The sequence below is a fragment of the Mastacembelus armatus genome, chromosome 18 (genome assembly GCF_900324485.2).
Source record: "Mastacembelus armatus chromosome 18, fMasArm1.2, whole genome shotgun sequence".
NCBI classification, from domain to species: domain Eukaryota; kingdom Metazoa; phylum Chordata; class Actinopteri; order Synbranchiformes; family Mastacembelidae; genus Mastacembelus; species Mastacembelus armatus.
Genome location: NC_046650.1, coordinates 14755022 through 14781131, shown reverse-complemented (window position 1 = coordinate 14781131; position 26110 = coordinate 14755022). Strand labels below are relative to the sequence as shown.

Here is a 26110-nt window from a genome sequence, read left to right as displayed (position 1 = left end):
GAACTCAGATGATGGGGATTAAACAGTGGGGCGGTGGAAGTGGGTTTGGTAAAGTGCTGCTGGCCTGGCTGACAGCTCGATGTTCGTGCTGTGGAGGCCTGGCTGAGGAGCTGTTCGCAGCATGGGCACCGGGGATTACATCTGCGTAACGCTGCGTGGTGGGGCACCCTGGGGATTCAGCCTGACAGAGGGAGAGGGGGACACCTACAGATCTTTCCTAGTTTCCCAGGTATCTGTCTTTCCTTCTGTCTGACTGTGTTAGGTAGCTATTATTTATTACTTATTTGTTATTAGTATGCCAGACTTTTGTTACAGATGTTATCTGAAAAACTTGGGCTGTTATTCCAAAGTTGAGAGCCTAATTAAGGCTTTACCATAACTGTGGAGGTTCTATGGATTATAAGTATTTAACCATTAGTTTATGAAAAAGCTTTGTTGATTCTTTTGAAATTAAATATATAATTTCTTTTTTTTTTTTTTTTTAATGAACAATCCCTGGTGGGAGAGACTTCACTGGATGTGGTGCATTTTTGTGTAGCTGGCTTTGTTTTGGTGTGAGATTCCTCTGGACCCTTATATGGTCAAGGCCAAGGGAGAGTGTGAAGCTAAGGGTAGTGAGGTCCCTTATCACTCACAAGAAGCAAACCATTATTCAGATCAACCTGAAGAGGGAAGGTTAGGCTGTGTGCAATACCAATAGAAGCAAATATGACTATAAACTTTTGCAACAAAGCTATAACTAAATCATCCCTGTGAAAAAGGCACTTTAAAAAATATTCAAATAAGTTATAAGATTAAAGATAGGCAAATGTTGTTTCTGTTATAGAAACACTTTAGCTATATGGCATTTGTTTGACCTGATAGTGGGGTAATAAACCTCACAAGTAACAGTAGAGAACTGAATATGCTGCATTTTTGGTGTATCTACATGCATGGTGTAATACTCGTATAATATTGCTCTTGGCATAGTCAGTTATTTTAACACATCTCAATACTTTTATCGATCTTGTTGTAATGTAATCAATTTTTTTTTTTTTTACGGAAACCGTATAGTTGTTCACAGATCATGTCCAGACCTGGCTGATCCTTTTGGCACACACTGTGCTTTTAATGTAAGAGCATGTACAGTATTCATAGATTTCACATACACTTTATCCTCTGGACAGCAGTGGCATTACATATATACATACTGTGCATAACATAACTAGGTGTTGCAGAACCTGTAGCATTAATATGTTGGGTCAGTAATCTAGTAATACAGTGATGATGATCTTTGAACAAATAGTTCTGGTTTTGCTTAGATTTGAGTTTTATTGCAGGTTTTGAGTTAAGTGTCTTTAAAAGCATAGATTTGGTCTTAAATTTGTGGCATGCTAAAATAAGCTGACCTTTCTTTTACTTTTCTCACAGATTGTGACATTAGCCAGAGTTTCATGATGGTTTATGGTGTTTACTCAAAGAAGTAAAACCAGGTGCATTTTTACTTTGAAGAGCAGCTGAGACTCTATATATGGTATAGTAATGCATGTTTCCAAGTGTTTAAGCTGTACAGATCCCTCATCAACTTGTCGTCCGTTTAGTGAACATGTAAATGTTTGTCTTAAGCTGCATTCCTGCATCAAAGCTCCACCAGAAGAAAGTGCCCTGAAAGCATCGACAGATCATCTCAATGACAGATGCTTAACCACCTTTGATTGTGTGTTTGTAAATATAGATTTTATTTCCACGTTTTTTTGGCATGAAATTGTTTGTTCGAGATGCCTTGACATCCACTGAAGCTTGAAATTAGATGTATGATTGTATGAGTTAATGATATTAACAAAATGGCAGAAAGACTAAGCCAGAAATATTAAAAATATCTCAGCCATAGACAAAACGGTGGGATTTGAATCTGAAGTACAAAAATGGAAGGTTCTCACACCAAAACCAATATTTTCTTTTTTTTTAGTTCACACATTAGCACAGGGGAAAAAAGTAAATACAAAATGTAAATACATATAAGTAAATATAAAAGATTTTTGAGTTATGAAGAATCTCCACATGCCTCTTACAAAAATCATTTGCCAATAATTGGCATCGACAGTAAGGTTTCGTGAGCAGCACATCCGAAGTCTATGGGAGTATACTTCTTTAAATGCTTAAGATTTATTCCTTTCTAAAACTTTAGTCTAATTTTAGACGGTGTTCTCATTTGTTACGTAAGAGTCTTGTGAATACACTACATTTAAGTGTTTGCCTATTAAAGTGAATTAACTACACATGATGCATATGTCTTAGTCTAGAACATCTGGATTTTGGTCCCCTCTCATCTGGAAAGTATAACTCTAAACATACCTGCAAACTCTTCTTGTAGGCAGGACAGAGAATCAAGTCAGTTAAAAGTAATAAAAGCAAAAGTACAAAGATCATGCCAAATACTCTTAAATTGAAGGTTCTCCCGTGTCTGATAAAATTGTGTTTTTAAAGCTTCTGTTGGATGTAATGGGAACTGTTTTGTTTCCTGAGAGAAAGTGATTGTTCCGTGTACTGACAGGCAGTACAGTGTAAGGCCACAGGGTATCCACTCTTTAAAGGTTCTTTCCAAATAAGGGAGGCTGTGTTTTCTTCTTATTTGGAGTCTCTTGGCCTGAGTACAAGGTTGATGAGGTCACTTATTTTTTTAAAGCTACAGAAACTCCACAATACATAATTTTACAAGACATGCCCAGCAAATACACTGATACCTCTAAAAAAAAAAAAAAAAAAAGCAACAATTTCTGTCTGAATTATGGTAAACAGCACATTTTGGATGTCTTTCTTTCACTTTCTAATATATTCTGTATTAATTCTCAACAGATTTTCCAACAAAGAAACTGTTAAAATTTTACCAACCTGACCAGGAGACATTTTGGCCTCCTAATTGCTATGGTATGTCATCCTGGTATGTGGAATGTCAACATGCATTAAATCTGTTATGGGTTATTAAGTACAGCTCAAAAGAATAATGCAGATTCTGTTCAATTCTATTCATACCTTGAGTTAAACATCTTCTTTTCCTGGGTTAGTTTGGCCATAACAAGGAAAAAGGGCTCTTGTTGCTGATCTTTCAGACCTAATAGTGCACCATAGGAACCTTATTAAGCTGCCAAGCAATCAGCAAAATGCCATTGCCTCATTCATTCAGTGCAGTTTTCCCAGAGTAAACAAAGTGGACCACAGCTCACTCCATTGTTGCAGTTTTGGCATTGACAAATAAATTTGGCATTGGCATGCAGTTTCCCCATTTATAGGACAAATAAAGGTTTTCTTTTCTTATCTTATCATATTATCTTATCTTTTAGCAAATTATTTACATTATTTTTTCCATTTCACAGCATCTAAATAATTCAGTGCATTGTATCAGTAGCTTTATATTTTGATATATACAGTTAAACAATGGTCTTGTTCTGTAGAAACCATGTATCCCCAAGTGTAAACATTTCATGAGATAAGCCAGTATTTTCTGTAAAGTTGTTTTAACCCAAAATTAAAAAAAAAAAAGGAACACAGGGAACTGGAACCCTTGAACAAACACACAATGCAACTGAGTAAAATACAAATCAATTTTCATTGTTGTTCTGTCTACTCTATGGGGATTTTTTTCCTTTAAAACACAAAACGAGTTGATGAAGTAAATGAAGATGGATGTAACTATCCTCCACACATGGTGTGAGTGCCACCTGTAAAGCAGCTGGAAAATATTTGCCTGAAATGTAAATGTAAAGACATAATTGCTTAAAGCTGTGAAGGACAGGAACTGCTGGGAGCTATACACTATACATCACGGTATGTCTGTGGTTTTCTGTAGTGTTAAAACCTATTAAACAGATAACTTGATGTTTGGCCAACACTGTTTATGCTGCCTCCTGACACTAGCCTGTATTTATTACCTCCAGCTTGGTTACTTGGAGAAATGGAGGTTCTCTCTACATGCAGTTCATGAAAAAGACTGAGCCTGCTTCCTCTGAGCATTGCCTGATAGTGTGTGTAGGTTTGTGTTGTGAAAAGAGATGACACAACAAATGTTTCACCTCCTTTTTTGGAGCATGACTAGTTGCTGTGGCGTTTCAGACAAACCATCCTCCCTGTGATGAGGTGTGAGTCCCCAAAGACAGACTCGCAGGTTGCCTTATAGGGTCTGTTTGCTGACATTTACCAACTGTTTTTTTTTTTTTTCCTGAAAGCTCTATAAAGTAGCTCATAAAATATTGTTGTATAGACGTCTTTCATTGCCCTGGCTGTTTCCTGTGCTGGACTCAGTGTGTCTGTTAGGTGGTCCTCCGGGTTCATTTGTGTTGGAATGCTTGTCTTTGTTGGTTGCAAAGAGGTGCAGTTTCAGGTTGCATCTGCCTCTGAAATACAGGTAATGAAACAAAAGTTGGAACATGGAAAACACACGCTGATGAGCCCTTTGTTTAGGATGTGTGGTTTCCACACAGCATAGTTTCATAAGAATCCATTCATTGCAGTTGGGATACAAAATAATTTAGTAGCTTTGAACATAAATGGCAGCGTTTTCCCATGCACATCCCCCCTTTCTCCTTCAGCAGCGAAAGATGTGTGTGTGTCTATCACCATCTAGTGACAAGACTGTTTTACTGCAAGCAGAAAGTATTTATATTCCAATTCCACAATGCAAAGTGTATTTATAATAGCTTTAGGTGTTTTCAACAAGGAACTATAAAACAGAGCAGGGATTCATCTTGTACAGTTTCTGTGTGCTGTTAAAGTAAACAGAGATAGATAACCGTGGTTGTTTTAAGCTTTAAGATGCCTCCGCTTTGAGATGTTCCACAGTTTATCTGGCTGCTGTTTGCCAAGAGGACTTTCTGGATCATTTTAATGTAAGAAACCAGGGAGACTGTTTTACCTTTGTTATGAAATAATTTGATAACTTGATGGGAGTGCAGCCATGGTTTCCAGGGAACATTAACATGATCAATGGCAGAACAGCATGGTAATTTCCTCATAATCAGTGCTGTCAACAGTTAACCTGTGTTGACTCAGTCTGTCATAAACATTAGTGTAAAAAAAAATGGTATGATACGGTACGGTAAGTAATCCTTTAGGGGAAATAGTCAGGATATAGATTAAGATACAGAACCACATTATGGTGAAAGAACTGAGTTGTGAACTATTATTTCTTCCAATATTTTATTATTATTATCATGGCACGATACTGAAGTAACCATTTATCCCCTAAGTAGCTATTTGTGCAAAATTTATGGGATACTTCTCCTTATTAAATCCTTTTATTAATGAACCATTTTATAGGCCCCAGGAACCAATTAGAAAAAAATGGAGCCATCCTTTTTAATTAAAGGTGCCCTTTAAATGGTTTTGCACAGACCTGACCTACAGCTGTAATATGCAGCTGTTTGGTTCAAATACAAGGCATAATTCTCACTTTTATTATACTGTATGTCTTCAGTATTAATGACAGTAATTGTAGAGTGACTTTTATAAATTGTTGTTTGAAGTCATAGTGACTTGTTGAACATAATTATTATAAGTGATTTTCTAAATGTTTTGAATTAATCTTAGGAATATAATATAATATGATATGATTTCCTACTGGCCTCTTCATCCTGTCATCCTTAGGTAGAAGACGGGGGCCATGCCTTCCTGGCTGGAGTGCAGGAAGGCGATGAAGTGGTGTCCCTCAATGGAGTGCCATGTGCTGAGCTCACTCTTTTACGGGCCTTTGCTCTCATTGACACATCGATCGACTGCCTGCAGCTGCTTCTTAAAAGGTAGTTCCACATTCCACCCATTAGATGAATGATAGTGAAGCAGTAATCTCTGAGTTGCAGAAAACACAAACACATCACACTGGAAAATGTCTGCAACTGCAATATCTGAGTATCATGTCAACTGATCCATGTAGTAGTTTGGGTCCCTGGTGTTTAGATCAGCAAAGCAAAATGATTATAGCACCACTGTATTAGCATTTAGATAGTGTGTTGTTTTATGACCTGCTCCCTTTTACATAGTTCACTGAACCACTGACTGCCTTTGTATATATGGGCATCCATGTCTGTGTGTATTGGTGAATTAATCTATGTCAACCGTACAGACCATCCCAATGGATTGGCCAGTGTCTCACAGATTTGTGTGTCTGACATGCAGCTGCTAAGACATTACTCATGGGTCCTTTCCAGTGTTTTTAAACATGTGACATGTCCTTAGATATTGCTGTGTATGCTTTAATGTGCCCAGACTTAAACTGCAGAGGGATATACACCTGTTATGAAGGTAAAGTTGAACTTAGCTCTTGAATCTATTTCTTTTCTGATTTAAAGTAGTATTCTTTTTAGCCATAGCAGAGCACAGTACATTATGTGAACTGTGATGTTGAATCCTGTTGTGAACTGTCTGTCTCAGTAGATACCTCAGTGTGTGGCTATCAAAATGTCACTCTTCTCCATTTGGAGGAAAGATCAAGTCATCGAGGTCTTATTGGCTTACATTTAATTACAGCAGTCACAGATAATGTCATTCTGCTACACTATTTCTTGCTGACCTTCAAAGTAGTCACTGGGCAGAGTGATGTTAGTGCATAATTATTTTTCACTTTAGTAACCTGGCCCTTTCTATTAAATTTCTGGTTAAAGATTAAATGTATTACTTTGACACCTTCAGCAGTAGAAGCCAGTCTTTACTTTTTTAAAGGCCAGATTCCTCAGGGATGATGTATTTAAATAGTGTAGTTAATGTAATGATCAAAACAAATATTTGTCTGATGTAAAATCAAATGGATTAAAATAGAAAAAGGCATGATGTTGTTTTCATGTGAATGAAACACTCATTGCTGTTCCCCGATCTTCTTTGACAGGCAGTGCTCCAACCCTCCTGATGTTAATGATTCAGAGGAGAGATACTGTGGTCAAAGAGACTCTTCTGGTGATGCTTTAAACAGCACCACCTTCCACATCTTTTCCCCAAAGCACACGTCCCAAAGCCCAAGGGAACTCACCATATGTAAGCTGCAGAATGATGCCTACAATGGAGAGTTTCCCAAGACACCCCAGCTGCTTTGCACGCAGCTACATTCTCTCTCATGTGGTGAGAAGAAAGGCAAGGAGTCTGATCTTACAGAAAATGATGAAGAAGTACGCCGGTGCTTCTCTGGGGACTTGGTCGAGCTTCAGGTGTCTCTGTCTGAGCAAACGTTGGATGATGTGACATGTACCTCTCTGGGGAGTGCTCTTGGGATTGCGGGGGCACTCTCAAACAGAGAGACCATTGAGACAACCCACACCAGCACCACATCACTCTACGTGCCATGCTCTGTCAGACAGCCACTCAGCCAGCATGGAGTGGTCCTCAGCTCTCCTTCGATGCTGGGGCAGGTGGAGGTCATTTTGCAGAAGCCAGCAGCATCAGAAGCAGGGAGGGGCATCCTGAGTGTGGGTGGCCCCAGGGTCAGTGGAAGTGGAGGCTTTCAAAGCAAAGGAGAAGAAGAGGGAGAGCACTATGAGGGAGTTCCTGGGTCTTTTACGGTCACATTTGGAATTCCCTCAGAAGAAGCAACACCAGTAGAAGATCAAGACTCTGACTCTGAAGAGCAACAAGACAAACCTAGCAAGCATCGGCCAAGGCATGCCAGTAAGTAGCTATGGACCAATTCCATTTGTACCAAAGAATATTATCCCAATCTGCATTCTTTGTGTGTTTGAGTATGTGGGTAAGGATCTGTTCTTTAAGGGTGAATCTGAAAGATAATATGTCACTAAAGTGCATTTGCCAACAACATGTATGTGTTCCAAAGCCTGGTGTCCAGTGTGTACGCCTCAAAATAGTATGTGTCTCCTACTGCAGTTGGAGGAGGGTGCTCATTCTGTGGATGGAAGCAGATACATCTGGGTCTGACCTGAATTATCAAAGTGGTACTAGAAAGCACATTGGAGATGGGATGGTAACAGCCAACAAAAGCTAAAGAGCCAAAAATGAAAAAAAAGACATTAAATTATATATTGCTACACTTTTTGAAACATATCAAGCTATCCATTTAAAGATGGTTGATGATGATTACGGGTATTGAGGCGTTCCTCTGAGCTGTGTAGCAGACATAAATATAACACGAGCATGCTGATGATGCCTGCAGAAGTGGCCCTTTGACAGACACCAGCATGTGCTCCTGTAGCCTGTTACCTGATCCTTTCAAACTGAGTGCTTTAACTGAGCTAAAAAAGTGAGTCGGTTGCTCACTCTCGCTGTCTCCTCCACCTTCAGGTTAGTCTTGCAGGATTATAAAAAAGTAAGCCTACTTGTTATTTTATTACAGCGTTGCATTGCTGGATGGTTTGAGTGAGTATTTGCAGTGTGATGTCTGTTATTGAATTGGCTCAAGTGTCAACAAATTTGACAGATGTAAGAAGAACCAAGGGTCCTACATAGACAGTCTGTAAACCTAAAGATGACGGCTTGTAAAGATACTCTGGTTCTGTTGAAGTTATTGCATGCAGGCTATCTTTGATCTTTGTCTCCTGTTGCTGGCTACTTTATGGGGATCAACGGAATTTAATGTAGTGCATTGTGAATGAATTAAGATATTAGACATGGGTCACAGAATTTCATAATTGCATTGCGGGTTGATGTTTTATGTTCAAATGAATGAGCAAATTTGGAATAATTCAATTCCAAATTAATATACACAACTGGTAGCTTGTTAGGTAAATCTTGCTAAAACTACGTCAGTCTAATAGTTAAGTCCTGCACAACTGATGAAGGTGACAATGTTCAGTTTTTGTTCATACTGTTTCTCAGAGATTCAGCAGCATGGTCATTTTGGAGACTGCAGTTTCTGCTATTGTTGAACCAAGTTCTCATTTGAAGGAATCAAACAGTTTAATTTGTATTTGTTTTGTGTTCTGATTAGTTTAACAGTTTAACAGCAGTGCAGATAGTATTAATCGTTAGTCTGAGAGCAATCAATGTATTTTTATAAAAACTTTTTTTTTTTTTTTTAGAAAAGATTGATATCAGTTAACTTTTACAAAGTAAAATGAACAGCTTTGTTTCTGGGTTAACTTAAACTTAATTGTGTCATCTGTAACCATTGCATTTGCTACAGCTGAACTGCAATAGGACTCATATGATGAAATATCATTTGTCAGGAAGGGCATATTATAAAAATAGCTCTCCTTTTTTATCATTTGAAGCAATGTACCTACAATGTCATGATCAAATAGAGTGTGCAGGGATCGCCTTTAAGTTATTCAATGATCAAAAAGCTGAAAAGTACAACCAAAGTCAATACTAATGAGGTCACAGAAAAGCAAGCTGTATAAAGAACTGTTTTTTTTTACCAAAGCATATTTACATAATTGTAGTGATCTTAACTCCCCTCAAAGTTAATAATATCTATAATTTTAGATTCAGCCTATCGAAAAAAATAATTTCTCTTGTTTCCCATGTCTGTGTCCCTTTATTCCAAATACTGAAATCTCTCTTTTTCATCTCTATACAGGGCTCAGGCGTAGCGAGAGTCTGTCTGAGAAGCAGGTGAAGGAAGCCAAGTCCAAATGTAAACATATTGCTCTCCTTCTTACGGCTGCTCCGCCGAACCCCAACAACAAGGGGCTGTTGATGTTCAAGAAACATCGACAGAGGGCCAAGAAATACACACTTGTCAGCTACGGCACAGGAGAAGAAGAACCAGAGTACAGTGACGAAGAGGACGAGGAAAATAAAGACAACACACACACAAACCACACTGTTGAATTCACCCTTGTGGCTCCTAACGATTCTGATATAAATAAGCATTTTCTCACTAATGCCCATAGCAGCAAAGGCATACTAACTATCAACTGGGACAAGGGTCTCCTTGAGATTGAAAGGAACCTGAACAACCAAGCAGAGATGGAATGTTTGCCTGAAACCAAGGGCAAGGGTGCCTTAATGTTCGCCCAGCGGCGTCAGAGGATGGATGAGATTGCTGCTGAGCATGAGGAGCTTCGGCGCCAAGGGATTCCTGTGGAAGGGGTGCAAGAAGCTCAAAAGAAGACAGCGGAGCACTCTTACATGCAGTCAATAACAGAGGGCCATGCTTACATGGATGTAAATACACAACAAAGCCAACACCAGCAACAGTACCAGCAATATCAAGAACAGCAGTACTATGAACAACAACAAAATTACCAACAGCAGCAGCAGTACCAACAACAATATCAACAGCAGTATGAGCAACAGCAATACCAACAACAGCAAATGTATCAGCAACAGCAAGAATATCAACAACAGCAAGAATATCAACAACAGCAACAGCACGTGCAGCACTATTCTACAAACATCAATGGTACAGTCCAACACCAAGCCAGTTCTTTCAGCAATCGTACTGCAAAACCCTTCTCAGTAGGAAACATGGTGGCTACTCCTTATTCTCCTGCAATGAGTGGGACCAATCAAGATTCTGTGGGCCAAGTAGAGCAGATAGCTTCTCGTGATGAGCGCATTTCTACCCCTGCAATTAGAACTGGACTTTTGATGGATACAAGGAGAAGAAATACTGACAAGCCTATGTTCACATTTAAGGAAGCACCAAAAGTATCACCTAACCCAGCATTGTTGAACCTCCTTAACAGGAATGATAAGAAGTTGGGTTTTGAGTCAGGCCCTGAGGAAGATTACCTAAGCCTTGGGGCTGAGGCTTGTAATTTCCTCCAGCCCTCACGTGTTAAACATAAGACACCCCCACCAGTGGCTCCAAAGCCTATGATCAACCCCAACTCTCCTCCCTGGTCTGCACAGTTTGAAGCAACCAACCAGGACATGCCTCAGCATGCTGAAAATAGTGTATCTACACCTGCTGTAGCCCCCGCTGCAGAGACTATCCCTGCTCCAGAACTAGAGCCAACTGCTGCACCTGCCCCTGAGCTCTCTCCCCCTCCTGCTCCCCAGGAAGCTCCTGCCAACAATACTGCAGAGAAGCAGCATACATGGACTCTTCCTGAATCTCAATCTCAACAGCAGCCTCTGCAAGTGACATGTCAGGAGGAAAATGGTCATATTAATTCTACTCTCAAGCCTGAGCCTGTGACTACATGGACTGTAGCACAAGCTCAACCCCAGGAGCCACCTCCAAGTCAGTCTCAGACACAAACACAGCCTCAAGTCCCCACAAATACTTGGGTCCCTCAAACCGAACCATCCTGGAATCAGTCTCAAGCGCAAACACAAGCCCAGACACATGCTCAACCATCCTGGGCCCAGTCTCAGGAGCAACCACAGGTACAGTCATCCTGGGCACACTGCCATGAAGAGTCATCTTGGGGTCAACCTCAAGAACTGCAGCAGCCACACCAAACCCCATGGAATCAGCCATCACAGACAGTCCCTCAGCATCCACCACAATGGGTGCAGCAATCCCAGCAAAAACCTCAATCACCACCTTCTTGGGTTCAACAGGCTCAGCCAGAATCAGAGTCACAGCCTCCATGGGTTCAGCAACCACAGCATCAGGCTCCACAACAAGCATGGACACAGGCCCAAACACTAGGTCAGTCTCAATCACTGTGGGCCTCAGCTCAGACTCAACAGCAACAGCAGCCGACAGTTGAGGCATGGCCTCCACCACAAGTTCAAGCCCAGGCTCAGCCAACATGGGCTCAAGCAGCCGAAGCACAACCTCAAGTGCAGTCTCAAGCTAATTTAAATCCCTGGCCACCAGTACCACCCCAGGCTCAGTCCCAACCATCATGGCCCCAGCCCCCTCCAGAACATGGTCAGCACACCATGAATTCTTGGGCCCAGGAGCAAAACCAGGCCCAACAGCAACCACCATGGACTCAACCGGCTCCACGACAGTCCACACCCCAGCAAAACTGGCAACCATCGACTTCAAAAACTTCACCACAGCCACCAGTAAACACATGGCCCCCAGCTCAGACACAGCCTAAGACACCAGTAAATTCCTGGTCACCACAGTCACATCAAACACCTGTGAGTGTTTCCGCATCAATGGTGAACACACGTCCTTCTCCTAAGCCTTGGCATCCATCACAAAAAGCCCCACAAAATCGGCCCCCTCCGGCTCCACCACAGCGAATGCACTCTTTTACAATTGGTCAAAAAACTTTATCACCAATCAACCCAATGGCCACCATCTTAAACCCATCATCCCCAGGTTCAGCTTTTGAGATGCCAGTTCTCAGAGGAAAAGGAGCTGATATGTTTGCCAAGAGGCAATCTCGTATGGAGAAGTTTGTTGTGGACTCCGAAACTGTACAAGCAAACAAGTCATGCCGGTCAACGTCACCAGCTGCTTCCTTACCATGTGAATGGAAATATACTTCCAATGTACGTGCTCCACCTCCACGGGCATATAATCCTATTCAGTCCCCTCTTTATCCTCCAGCTGCAACAAAGCAGCTCCCACAAAGTAGCCCTTTAGCTAAAGCCAAGAAAAAAGGCAAAGATAAACAAACCCCTGCCCACAAACCCCTCAATGTTGTAGATGTCATGAAGCATCAACCCTATCAACTCAGTTCTTCACTCTTTATCTATGGCCCAGCAGCTGAGGCTCCTAAGCCCTCTGCACCTAAGCCCGACTCTTCACCTCCTAGCCCACCTGTGGAAAGCCAACCAATTAGATATGAGCAGATAACCCCTGTTCAGCCAACTGTGCCATTTACTGCTCCATACACCTATGGTATACCGATGCAACCTGTACATGATGGCCACTACCAGCACACCCCAGAAGATGTTTATCCTCCTCCCAGTCCTTATCAGCAGCCCCCTGGTGGTCTATACCAGCAAACATACAATCAACAGTATCAACAATCTGCCCCTCCTGCTTATCATTCTCAATCTCCTCAGCTTCCAAACCCTCCTCCATACCAACGGGCACCACAGGCCCCTTATCAACCAGCCAGCAGCCCTCCCTACCTTGCATCTCCCTCAGTACCTTACCAACCACAACAGCTATGCAGCTATGCTGCTCCTAGTTTCAGTCTGGCTACAAGGCCTGAATCTGCATCAGGTGGCAACACTGTAGCTGCTCCTAAGCCTAGATTTACAGCTAATAAGAGTTCAGCACAGGTGTGGAAGCCTACAGCAGTAGATAAGGAGTGATTCTGGTAGAATCATAACATGCCGATTGTGTGCTTGATGCTCTTGCACCCCACTGCCAAGTGGAATTTCTTGAGCACATAAACTTGCTTTTTTAATGACTATCTTCAGTTCCATCTGCTCTTGTTGTTTGATGGTTTTCAAAGTTTTGAAATGGCATCACAAACATAGTCCGGACATGCGAATAAGAACAGGATATAAGGATTAGTACAGTATAACAGGATATAGTATTTGTATCTTATCAGATACAAAATGAACAGATTTAAATGATGCGTACAGATAATTAGGATTCACAATTTAGTGTAATGTTATGTAAAAGAATCTGAAGTGGTGGCAATGTAAGAATGTAGGGGGCGTGATCTTCAATATGAACATGAGGGAAAAAAAGAAATCCGAAGTGATGGGTACTAGGCAGTCACAACAGGAAGTTGATTTTTGAATAGAAGGGAACGTTATATATGCCAGATATTTCTTGATACAGTAAAGCTGTTTAAAATAATAATAAATAAAGTAGTGAGAAAGACTCTGAGTCTGTGGGGAGCAATGATATCAAGTAGAAGGCTAAATTTGCAATGTCATAAGTACAGAGATTATATAACCACTCTGGAGTTTGAAGTAAAGGTTAGAGAATACAGCAGTACTTAAAACAAATGCCAACTAACTGTCTTGCTTAAATGTCCCATTTGATTAGAAAACACTTTTTTCTTCTGTACCTTTTCCCCAATGTCTTTTCCATAGCACCCACTCAAGTAGCTTAGATTTATTTTAAGCTTTTTACCAGCTGTTGCATCATGTTTGCCACTATATTTAAGCTGCCTCATGAGAGGGAGTACTGAAGTCCAGCTAGTAAGCTTAGATTTCAACTTAAGCCACTCAGAGATACTATCTCTTAGACCCTTATTATTTTTTTCTGATAATAGAAGAATATATAATATTGCCCAGTCTCTTAGCTTCATCTTCCAGTCTTCTCCTGCTTTTGTTTTATATAACAGATAATAAATTATATACAAAAGAAGTGTAATTGAGAAAAACCAGCCCGGTAATGTTCACTAATATATTTTTGGTACAGGGCTGCTTTTGGTCTTCATGCTCTTTTCTTTTTTTGTTTTTTCTTTCTTCTGTGTGTTTCTCTTCTTAGTGCACTTTCTGTATGAATCATTGCAGTGCCATTAAAATGTCTTTTATCCTTTTTTGGCTTTCTTTTCTTTTGTCCTTTGAACACGCTTTTTGGTTTTCTTCTATTTCTGGTCTCTTTTCTTTTCATCCTGCTGAATTTCAGTTTCATCTCTCTACCTGTACTGTAAGTTCAAACAAAGCTATTCATGATTTGCTCAGGCAAAAATAATCGATTTGATTTCAGTTACATGTTAATGTGTTTGCACCAAAGAACTATTACATTGGTCCAACACTTATACCCACAAGCTTTTTGCAAAAGCAGTGGTTTAAAACAAGTTAGATTTCAGCAATAAAACAAAATGCAGTGTATAGTCTATAAAGAGCTTGTGAATATCAGCCAGAAACACCTCATTATCTAAATCACCTACGTTTTCAGCAATTTAGTTAAATGCTTGAGAAGCACATTTCTCTGGAATTACTACCTGGTGATGCATTTATGAAGGCTATTATTAGACTGGTGACTTCACTGGAAATAGACAACCTCACTGGGTAATACTGCAGGTCAAGTGACTAGGCCCCTGTTGAAATGTATATCCACGTTGGGTTGTGCATTTGCAGGAAGGGCAGTTAGTTGTTAGGTGGGAGCTTTCAAATGATGTATTGAGTTGGCAGATTTCTGCGGCTATATCTGGAGGAATCTGATTCCTACTCACATGGCTAGAGCTCACTTCCACTGCTTTATTGGTGTATTACACACCCATCTTCATCTTAACTATGATAATGGACTTACATTAAAATGTTTGCACTGGAAAATGATATGGAAACCAAAATATTGTATTTAATGAAGGTTCAGCGACATCACATTAAGGGTTTAGTCTTTTAGTATTAAATATATACTACTAAACCTTTCCTATCTAATACTGCAGATTAGTTTGAGTTTACAACAGGGCATGAAAGATATTCTGCATATAGATAACATTACCTCCCTGAATTTAATCCCCCTTGACTCATTCAGCTACATTATCTCCTTTTTATGGCTGCACTCTCTTCTGTTACCTTCTTTCGTATTTGCCTTCTGCTGATCTTACACAGGTTTCACCAGATGATGGCAGCACTGCCCTTTTTGCATGTCTTTCATATCCAACCTAATGTGTTGTAAGTAGGAATGAATAACAGAGATGTGCTTTTTGACCCCACATAACCTGTGGCTGTCTAATCATCCTGATAGAGACTACCACTGAGCATTAAAATGCTATTCCATGTCATTGTTATATTATACTTATATATAATATATTATATTATACTTCTATCCAATCAAACCAAACTCAATATGATAATATTTGGAGCAGTATATGCCTGTTTCACTGTTTGGACAAATGCTAAAGCTCTGAGATGAGGAGGCTTATTATGGACTGAACTACTACTAAGTCCATAATAGGTTTCATAAACATAATAATAATACATCCCACAGTGCTTTAACAGCTTTAACTGTTAACTCATTTTGATGGCTACTGCAGATCTTACCATGTATTTACATATTTATTCCTAAAGTACGTTTATTCCTAAAGTATATTACAGAACTTTAAAAGAAATGTGTTGTTGAAGGGCTACTGTCCAACATTTTCCAAGTTGGTTTGGTTTGACTGGGCTAGTCATCCCAGCAGAAATGAACTCTTAGTAAAATAAACATCTTTCTTTACAGGCACTTGGCAGGAGCTACTCACTTTCCCCATCAGCCAGAGTACCATCAACAGGCCAGAAGTTTGCTTCAGCTTCTTCTTCGCCCAATCCCCCTACTCAGGTCTCCACATCTCCACCAGCAGGGCAGACCTTCTTGCTGGAGAAAGGCCAAAAACCCCTTACACCCTGGGAAGCAGCATCCCGGCATCCTCTGGGCCTTGTAGATGAAGCCTTTACTTCCCAGAGCCTCCAGCAAACCCTTGCCTCAAACATCCACTTGGCAGCCCAGCGCAAATTACTGCCTGAGCCGCCAGCAGAGTGGAAGGCCAGGGTATCTTACCAAGCCCTAAAGAAAACAGGCAGCCAGACCTGGAGCCAGAGCCGCAGTTGGAGTCGAGCTCCACTGCCGACATTTGTGTCCCCTACAAAGAGCACCGTCTCTGCCTCCGTCTCTGCGGGTCTTGCTGGTTATAGGTCCCTGCCCAGACAGTGGCAGCCACAGACGTCTGTGACACGAGACAACCTGGGGCCCTCAGTGTCCCCTTCTGAGCGTAGGATTCCCCTGGGAAAGCAAACTTCCAAGTCTGTGTACACCAGCAGCACTTGGAGTTGGCGGCGGTAGGGCACATTTCTGCATGACCATAACACATTTACATCCACTTAGAACATTTTTTAATCATCAATGCAGAACCCAAAAGATGATGAGTAAGAAGTGAGATTATATGAGATGAGTTTTTTTTTGTTTGTTTTCTTTTGTTTTTAATATGTTGTGAAGTGGAAATTTGAAAAGGTTGCTAGATTTTTCCTGGGTTCGATTTTTTTTTTTTTTTTTTTTTTTTTTTTTTATTATAAATAACTTCTACTTTTATAAATACATCTTACTTTCAGTAGTATAAAAGTTTTCAGGATAAAGGGTTTTAGATGAAATCTTTGCATGCCATGAGTAAATGTGAAATGAGACAACATTTTGAACATTTGACTAACAACTTTTAAGTTCAGTAATTACACTAAAGTGAGTCTGTGGTTCATCACGAGATAATAAATAGGTTGTTTAGAACTGACATAATATGTGGAAAGACTTGAGTGACTGTGTTGTAACAACATGCCTGGAGATAGTTATTTAGGTAATACAAAAGCATGGTTTCCTGAGAAATGGGATATTTGAGGATGTTAAATGAAAGACTGTCCTGTCATAGAGTAAGTGAATATTGTTTCTTTGATCTGGTGGGTTTGCTGTTCTCCTGGTTTAATTTCCTGATGTATGCATTTAGCATGCTGGTTCTCTTTGTACTGGTTTTGTTTGATCTTCAGTCCATGAAACTTGAGGATGGGTACATTTGTGGTTTTTCCAGTTTAGGAAATTGTTTCACACTGCATTAGAAGTGAGGCTTAAAACTTGGAGAAAGGTCAGTGTTGTAAGTCAATGAGTTGAAGGCAGACGTGATGTTACGATAAGCTGGCAAAATGAGATGCAGTATGTAGATGGACAACGGTACCATACCAAAAAGGTTTTAGTATAGGTTTACTGTCACTGGGAGAATTGCTTACTGTATGCTATGGGCTTGGGTTTAGTTTTGGGCTTTTGCTGAGGCCTTGTCATCATCTCCACAGAGTGTATGTAATATAATGCTATAATGTGATTTTCACCAAGCAGTCTCATAAACATAAATAAGATTTATCACACAGCACTACACTGTGTGTGTACAGACTCACTGGGCATCCTGACGTGTATCTGTGATAATTACACTGCTTCTACTTCATATGGATTCACAGACATAATACAAAATAATAAATGCAGACAAATCATAACTACTGCTCAAACTGCACTGTGTTTGTGCTCTTTCCTCTCTATCCAAAGCATGAAACTTTGCTCTGGGCCATTTCTTGCTTGCTCTACCATCCCATGGAGCTTTTTGTATGATATGTTGTCTTGAACAGCCGCTTGCTTCATATCCAGTGGAGGGAGTTAGTGGGGACTTGTTCCCATGGTGACCACCGGTTACATAAATACACTGGATACCCACTGTAGGCAAACCATTAGAGGATGAGAGATATGGGACACAGTGAGACGATAAACAGAAATTATTTCCCTGACGATTTAGACTGGGGAGAGAGTGTGGAATTCAAAGAGTAGAGCTTGAATTTTAAAATGAGCAATGCAATTTGACTTGTAAATATCTGTAAATGGGGCTCCCAGCATAGTTTTCCGCAGTTTTCCGCAGGCATCCTGTGATGCAAAGATCCAACCAAGCACACTCAACCTGAATCACTTTATTTATCTCTTTTACCAAGTAAAGAAATATATAGACTGAAATTAAATTTAGCGAGCTCAATTGAAACCTAGTGATTCGATTATAAACTGAGTGCATCCTATTAGACTTTGGTCCCTCCTATATCACATGACGGCACTTTAAATGAATAGTATCCGATTGGTCTGCAGACTCTTAGAGGACCATGTTCCCATGTCACAGAATATATTTATTCCTGGCTGTGCACTGCGGTTCTGGAGTGCTGAGGGAAGACAGAATAACTTAATTTTAGATGTTAAAGCTTTGTCAGTGGTTTTAAGAGTGTTTTCATCACTTTTCAATTCATGTATATTGCTAAGTTGCAAGATTGTAGGATTACTGCTCTTTGTCAGTACAAAGCACGGTATATGCAGTATAGCTGAGTAAGTGAAAGCTTTATTAACCTTTATTTTGCCACAAATAAAACACATTCTTATGCACTCCTATTTCAATTAGTTATCCATAGTTAAATTTAATTAGTTTTAGTTATATCTTTAACCATCCTCCATAATGTTTCTAATAACTTTTGGCATTACCATTTGGCATAACTTCACTATTTGTGAGCTAGTATCAATTATTGAGTTAATATAGCTGTCTCAATATGTATATATATATTCTAAATCAAATTGTACATTTTATTTTAACAAATAGTTGTTAATCAATAGTCAATAGTTGAGTTAGTCCAAGACCTTTCCATGTGGACTGGCACCTGTAGAAATAAATTACACCTTAGTACAAATAACCCTGGTTGGGAATCACAAGTCCTGAGTTTATAACACTAGCAGACAGAGAGAAAGAGAGAGGGCGAGAGATGGTCAGCAAGAGAGCAGTAGTGGCAGTGCTCTAAATTTAGTCCCCACTCCGCTTGTGAACTAAATACCAATGACAACACACAAACCCACCCTCACCCACCCTCTCATTCAGTCACCTAGTCAGCTGGGTCAGGCTGCAGCCCCCTCTGCCCACAAGCCACAGTGCTGGGGTGTACAAGCACCCGCACGGGTCACACTACCCAGTCTGACCCTCTCCGCCTCTCACCTTTCTGACTACCTAACCTGAGGAGACGGGCACAACTTGAGACTCGCCCCTGAGGGTCCTTCAGGACAGGTAAGCCATCACTTGGGCCTCTCTGCAGGTGTGCTATCCAGTTCTAATGTGACTGGAGCATGATCCTCACTGTCGCCTACAGTTGTTCACTCCACATTTTGCTGTCAATCATAGCTTCCCTCTTGTTGCAGTTAAATGTCATTAAGGATTTTTTATAATTTATTATAAATACGTGTTTGATAAATAAATGAACCTTTCCTCTTATTACTTGAATTTTTTATGTGTGAAATATTCTGACTTTACTTTTATATGGATCCAAGTATGTTTTATTCTTGGCAAACTATATTAACATATAAGTTTATTGTTATGTCAAACTGATACCAGTTCTGAAGCAAAAATCTGATGATTTCCAAATGATGAAGGGATTTTCAAGTTAAACAGACATTTGCTTTGAAATGTTCCTTTGTTCTGTGAAATATTTGTGTTGTGTTCATTGACACCCTGGTGTAAACTCTCCATGGTGATATTTCTCATGTGTTTGCTATCACAGCAACACGTTCTCTGTCTGTGTCCTCTCAGCCCACTTGGATAATTTCAAACATATTGATTCCCAGACTCCTGACACAGCTGCCTGTCATGTCTGAAAAGCATGTGCTTGGCGTTTAACAGGCCAAGGTTATTTAAAGGGATGTGCTAACTTTGCCCTTTTCACTACCCCAATAAATTCTCTGCTTCAGTGGTTCTTTGTGCATGATGTGGATACTTGGTGTTGGCCAGTCTATGGCCAGTATGCAGCCATGTTTTCTGTCTTTGTGTCACTTTGTATGTTTGAACAGGTTGTACTCATGTGTGCTGTCTCCTGTGACTTTTTGCTCCACCTCTGACTCCCCAGCGGCAGCCATGTCACAGTTCTCTACCATGACAACAAGGGAGAGGAAAATGCAGGCGGCTGCAATCTGCAGGGAAATTCAAGCCCAGGATGGTATCTATGATTTCCTCTTCACTTCCATGCTTTCTCATCTGTCTGAGCTCTGTTTCTCTCTCATCCTTTCTTTGTGTCCATCTCACTTTGCTCCCCTTTTCCGTCACATCCTGCTCCTTACCCCTTCACCCTTCAGGTTTCAACACACACGACAAACACATAGACATGGATTTAACACCACAACTTACAGTACAAGTTTAATTTCTAGACATAAAACTAACTGTGAACGCTAGCTCACTCTGTCTAACACACACACACACACACACACACACACACACCGGACACTGCTAGAGTCACTTTATAGAAGCTATCAACCAACTATTTGCCAGCACAGCAGTTACCAATCATCCCTTATACAACCCTGACTATAAATAAGCAAATGAATATTTTTATGAGCCAAAGTAACCAATCTCTTTGTCATTGTCCTTTGAATGCGCTATTTCAGGAGCAGGACAAATGTGTGGCTCACTGGGACAGGGAGGGTCTGAAGGCTACTGACAGCTGGCAGATATTCTGGCAAATTGCTGTATGTGCCTTACATGCTGATTTAGACCTGTGATTCCACAGTCAGCATGTAGCACGCAGGGCTAACCACAAAACTAGCACTGGACATGAGTGGATTATGAGGCAAGAAGATTCCTCATTCATACCAAGTCAGCAATACATGGAGAGGCCTTTATACAGCACAGGGGTTTCTGTGTAACTGTTATTTGTCTTCAGTGAGGTTTAATAGGTGGGAGTATGCAATCACTGTAGAAATATATATACTGAGTACTTGCAAGCGCTTTAATCTTTTGTTTGTCTCTTTGTCTCCAGACATAGAGATGGACCTTGGGAAGAAAGTGAGTGTACCAAAGGACATCATGCTGGAGGAGCTGTCTCTCGCCTCGAACCGGGGCTCCCGTCTCTTCAAAATGCGTCAGAGACGCTCGGAAAAATACACATTTGAGAGCATTCAGAACGAAAACACCAAGCAGCTCAATGTAAGCAGAACCTGTGGTGTACTGACCACATGTGAAGGAACACAAACAAAAGCACACATGCACTGCAAATAATATCCACTTTATCAAGTGCAGTCGTTCTGAATTCATATGGGAGTATTTGCCAAAAGATTGACGAGAAGATCAATAACACTCACAGGACTGAATGTTAACTATGGAGCCAGAAGGATATGGTTAGCTTAGTTTGGAATAAAGCATAGATGCAGTTAGTGTTTGATAAAGGGGTTGTGTAAGCAGATCACACTGCCTGGACATGTGTTATTCATGTTTTTCCTCACATGTTTTTCCTCCATCACTTGACAAACATTTTCCACAATACTTTACATCCTGACAACATATATATGGGAAAGATCAAGCACTTGAAGTGTTTATTTGACTCGTGCTACAGAAATGGACTGACAAAGAATAATAGTGGTTTCAGTCATAAGTCAGCTGGTCAGAAGTAGTTTCACAGTCATAATATATGTCAGTTTTGTTTTGCTGTTTTACAGCAGCACTTAGCTTAGTATGACCTGGTCATATTACGTTTTGAAGTTCTCAGTAAAATTAAATAGACCAAGTTTCTTTTTTATTATATCGAATTAATTAGCAGCACTAATTATATCCCCTTTCATTTAGTTGTGTGGTGGCCTTGTGTACTCACCATTTCCCTCTTGAAGTCCAAAGATAAAATAATTATAATGCTCCAGGGAAGTTCTTCCCCTCTTCTTTGAAGGTAGGACTGTTCACATATCTTGGGTTTCTTTACTTGCCGAGGCAACACAGGGATTTTGTTTCAAGTTGTCAACATTTCCTGAGGAAGTCCTGGAGTAAATCATCACAAATATCTTTCAAAGGGATGAAAGCTGGTGTTTGGGCTGCAGTATATTTCATCCCAGCCCAGAAAACAATGTTTCTAATGTTGCGGGACATAGTAGATGATTTCTCTGCTTATTTTTTGTCAAATGGAAAAAAAAAAAAAGTAAAATTAAACTTTGACTCCAGATGAAAAATAAGAACTGCAGAACATTTGGTTTTAGTAAGAGTGAGGAATGCTACTGATTTTCTTTGCAGGCAAATCACATTATTTCTATTCCCATAAAGCACTTTAAGATATTGTTTTTGCCAATTGTCAAAAATGCGTCTATTTCTAGTCTCATGTTGACAAAAAAATACAACGTAAGGACAACTTAATAAGCCGTATTGGAGCTTTCAGTCACGTTACATAGTCTTTCTCATCTAATGCCACAACCCTTCACTTTGATTTTTTAATCTTTTGATTTTGATTTTTCCTTTAGAGCGCAGTGGTTTTTCAAACAGAGAACACAAATGCCGCGGACAGCCACAGAGGTGACAACAGCTTGGGTGCTGACCAGCCACCTAAAGTGTTGCCCGATACACCAGCCACAAGAACGGTGCCAGACCCAGACAGTATCGCCCCCGGTAGGTAACACTGGTGATACAGTGTCCTAGAATACTGACACATTTCAAGGACCTGGGACCTTTGCAGCAGTGAGATACTGCAGCTAAAGCTGAGCTGATGAGTTGACAACAAGTTGACCTTACTTGGTCTCTGTTTGAACAGAGCAATGCAGCAGAAGCTGCTTTCCATATTCCACATTTTACCATAACCTCAACACCAGTGTTTTCCTAGCAAAGTGTTTTATGCAAGATTGATTTCATGGCCTTATTGACAGATCTGCTATGATTTTCCCCAGGGAAATTTTTTCTCTGGTTGTGCAGTTTTTGAAATATACAAATGTTCTGTACAGCTCAGAAGAAATGTTATTGCTCTTGGTGGATAGTGTGTATGGATGTGCTCTCCATAAAGCATTAGATGTGCTGTGTTTTGATAAGGATTTCATTGTTTGTACTCACAGAGGCCTTGATCATGTAGAACAACATTTTTTGTCTTGTCTGGAATCTGCAGAATATGATTAGATGTTTTATTCTCCCTTCGCCTCCGTTATTTATTGGTCTTTCTAGCTTTGTGCCACACATTTGCTTTAAGTGCAGCCCTCCACTTAACCCCTTCTCCACTCTTTTACCGCTCCTCAGCTAAAAATCAGCTCTGACCATCTTTGTAAAAATGGTTGAGTCTTACCAGTGGGAAGTGTTTCCTGTTTGCCTCTTGTGCCACTGATACAATCTAATGTCCTCCCTCGTGTCTCAATTCTGCTCAGTTGACGCAAAACGGATACTGGTTTAGGGATGAGTAGGTCTACACATGGGTGGGGTGTTATTTCTGGAGCTCAGGACCAGACACCACCCTGTCTGAATGAAGTCACTCCAGCTGTAGCAGAAATCAGGCCAGAGTGCATTAGGTATCAAATGGTAAAACCTCTTAAAATAGCGGCCTCGTCCACCCAAAGGTGCATATTCCATGTCCTGGTAGCAAACTGGATTCTAATGGGACTTAAACGAGGAAATAATTGCCAGACAATATGAGCAAGAAAGGTTTAGCTAGAAAGTAGTTAGCACATTATATGATAATTTATCATCTGATGCGGAGTGTCATAGCTGTTCTATAACACTTTCTAAAACATTATAAACTAAAACCCACACTGTCTGTTTCTGTTCTTTTTTAGCCTTTTTGAGAACCCACTTAACATCTTAACATATGATTATATAGAGAGAAAAATGTGACAGTCCTTTCCCACAACAATATCTGCTCAGCAACATGTCCAACCATAGGAACAATATTCCATGGCCCCTCAAAATGTTTTACATGATGTTTTGTAATAGATTCCCCCAAAAATCTGTAAACTTCCCCACAGGCCTGTTTGGTCTCTCCTGCTTCCTCTGCAGGGCAAAACATAAACTCAGGAAGGGGGATTGTTCATTGTGAGAGGTTAGGACATGACATGACGCCCCGTGTTATGTAATGCCTTAGCTTGCGAGCCCCCCCTGAGTGAAGCACTGGGTTTGAAGGATAGTACTTTGGATAGGCCTCTCCCATCAACACACATAGAAAACGCAGGGAGACAAACATGCAGACGTGCACACGAGCAGGCTGCCCCTTGTTTTGCTTTGGACTTTAATGAGGAATAAAGGGCTGAAGGAAAAAAGCAGCAGAGAGTATAACAATGCTGAGCACTCAGATTAATATTAATGAATTATATATTAATAAATGATGCCATTTTTTCAAATCTCATCTTTAATTTTTTTTTATTGGACTATGGAATTCATTCTGCTCTCTTTCATAATTTATATCTCCACAGTGACATGATCCTTGCCTTTACTTTTAACCATCACAGCTAAACTCCTAAACCCCAAACCCAACTTCTACCCTCGCCCTAATCTAAACCAAATTCTAACTTTACCCCTGGAAACAAATCTTAACCCTCAGGCTTTGGAGTTGTGAGGACTGACAAAATGTACTCACAGTGCTGGAATGTTTTCGCAGCAATGTTTTTGAGTACAAAATTTAAAAAAAACAAAACATAAATTTATTACCCAGAAGTCATATGATGAGACGTCAGCAAAATAGACGCACTCACACTCAACTTTGGGTATGACTAGTGCTCTGTGGTCTGAAAGCCAAGGGAGGGACCAGCTTTCTGTGGACTTGTTACTCTTTATGAAATTGTTTTAAAGCATGTAAGTGTGGTGAAATGTCTGACCCTGACAACAGATTTGTTTTGAGAAATATAAAAGTTATTTGTAAAAACTAAAAAAATAATAATAAATATAATGGGAAACTAATGCCTGCTCTCTATTGGAGATTTTAAAAAGCACCGTGTTTGATCCATGTTGAATAACTCACAGGGTATGGAGGTCCTTTGAAAGACATCCCCCCAGAAAAGTTTAACACCACAGCCATGCCAAAGTCCTACCACTCACCCTGGGAGCAGGCCATCAACCATGACCCAACCCTAGCTGATACTCTCATCACCCGTATGCCTGAGCCAGCGCCCCGACCAGACCTACCAGGATACAAATCTTTCAACAGGTAACAAATCAAACAGCAAGTCATCACTAAAACACAACCACAACCTAAATAACCACATATGCAGGCCTGTCCTACCATCTGATACCACCCATATGAGACAGGACACATGCCATCTGACTTCTAGGACTCACTAATTTCAGTTACATACAATCCTGAGTTTATTTAAGGTGTGTTTTATTCCTTAAATATTCAGTTGTTTATTTATAACATCAGGGTTGTGTTATTTTGCCTTGCTGACATTTATCATGCATACAAGTGCTAAATGACCAAGTACTGTTCATCGTTCATCTTACTATGGTTCTCACTCTAAGCAGCTGTCTCTTAGAATATGTCTCCTGGTCGCAGGCTTTGCTTAGCTTTAGTTGCATCACTTCAAATGTCACTGCAATGACAGTGTCATTAGGACATGATGTCTACAGTTAACACTGTCACTCCATCACCTCCAGGGTGGCAATACCATTTGGTGGCTTCAGCAAGGAACCCAGACCTGCTCCCATCAAGCCTGTACAAGTGGAACCTGTCCCCGACTTCCCTGAACTCCACAGGGACACGACAGTAAATCGACCCTCCTTTAACAGATCTGCTCTTGGGTGGGTGTCGGCGGGTGGTCCAGTCCCCCTCGCTACCGTTTCCCTTGAGCCTACGCTAATCCCTGAGTCAGAAGACCTTTGAACGCATAATCAAGCTACACAGGAAGCTGTCTACTGAGTTGTTGCACCCGAGGTTACAATGGGATGGGTACCGCCTCGGGTAGAGTACAGCCAGGGTGAGAGTTGCTGGTGGAAGTTACTATATATGCAACATCTCTTGATTTTCCAGTGAGGTTAGCTATTGCACTGAAAAGGAAACTAATTAGGAATTAATGTAGGCAAGACACTGCCGGACTAAATGCAATTTATTGTATATTAACGTGCATATTATATGGTAATCTAGCTTGTAAACATGAGCTCAATAAAGTCCTACATTATTTATTCAA

The 26110-nt window shown here is 40.5% G+C and overlaps 2 protein-coding genes across 4 annotated transcripts; both read left to right on the top strand.

The window, feature by feature from the left end:
• Positions 1-78: 78 nt before the first annotated feature.
• synpo2a (synaptopodin 2a) lies at positions 79-14279 on the top strand. Of its 2 annotated transcripts, none has more exons than XM_026299084.2 (4): positions 79-229; positions 5620-5771; positions 6854-7626; positions 9491-14279. In XM_026299084.2, the coding sequence occupies exons 1-4, from the start codon at positions 122-124 to the stop codon at positions 13090-13092; spliced, it is 4635 nt and encodes a 1544-aa protein (XP_026154869.1). In that variant the 5' UTR covers positions 79-121; the 3' UTR covers positions 13093-14279. The 2 variants fall into 2 exon arrangements, with proteins under 2 accessions (XP_026154869.1, XP_026154870.1); XM_026299085.1 differs by lacking the exon at positions 79-229 and adding an exon at positions 2888-2907.
• Positions 14280-19098: 4819 nt separating this feature from the next.
• On the top strand, positions 19099-26110 carry myoz2a (myozenin 2a). 2 transcript variants are annotated; one of them, XM_026299087.1, is made up of 6 exons: positions 19099-19280; positions 20057-20202; positions 21019-21185; positions 22481-22625; positions 24951-25134; positions 25581-26110. In XM_026299087.1, the coding sequence occupies exons 2-6, from the start codon at positions 20121-20123 to the stop codon at positions 25804-25806; spliced, it is 804 nt and encodes a 267-aa protein (XP_026154872.1). In that variant the 5' UTR covers positions 19099-19280; positions 20057-20120; the 3' UTR covers positions 25807-26110. The 2 variants fall into 2 exon arrangements, with proteins under 2 accessions (XP_026154872.1, XP_026154871.1); XM_026299086.1 differs by having other exon boundaries at positions 19100-19280; positions 20113-20202.

Bases quoted from the DNA above. Each gene is read 5' to 3' on its own strand.
- synpo2a (XM_026299084.2), top strand. From the start codon at position 122: ATGGGCACCGGGGATTACATCTGCGTAACGCTGCGTGGTGGGGCACCC. The intron at 230-5,619 runs GTATCTGTCTTT...TGTCATCCTTAG, and splicing joins GATCTTTCCTAGTTTCCCAG to GTAGAAGACGGGGGCCATGC. The intron at 7,627-9,490 runs GTAAGTAGCTAT...ATCTCTATACAG, and splicing joins GCATCGGCCAAGGCATGCCA to GGCTCAGGCGTAGCGAGAGT.
- myoz2a (XM_026299087.1), top strand. From the start codon at position 20,121: ATGTCACAGTTCTCTACCATGACAACAAGGGAGAGGAAAATGCAGGCG. The intron at 21,186-22,480 runs GTAAGCAGAACC...TTTTTCCTTTAG, and splicing joins AAAACACCAAGCAGCTCAAT to AGCGCAGTGGTTTTTCAAAC. The intron at 25,135-25,580 runs GTAACAAATCAA...CATCACCTCCAG, and splicing joins GGATACAAATCTTTCAACAG to GGTGGCAATACCATTTGGTG.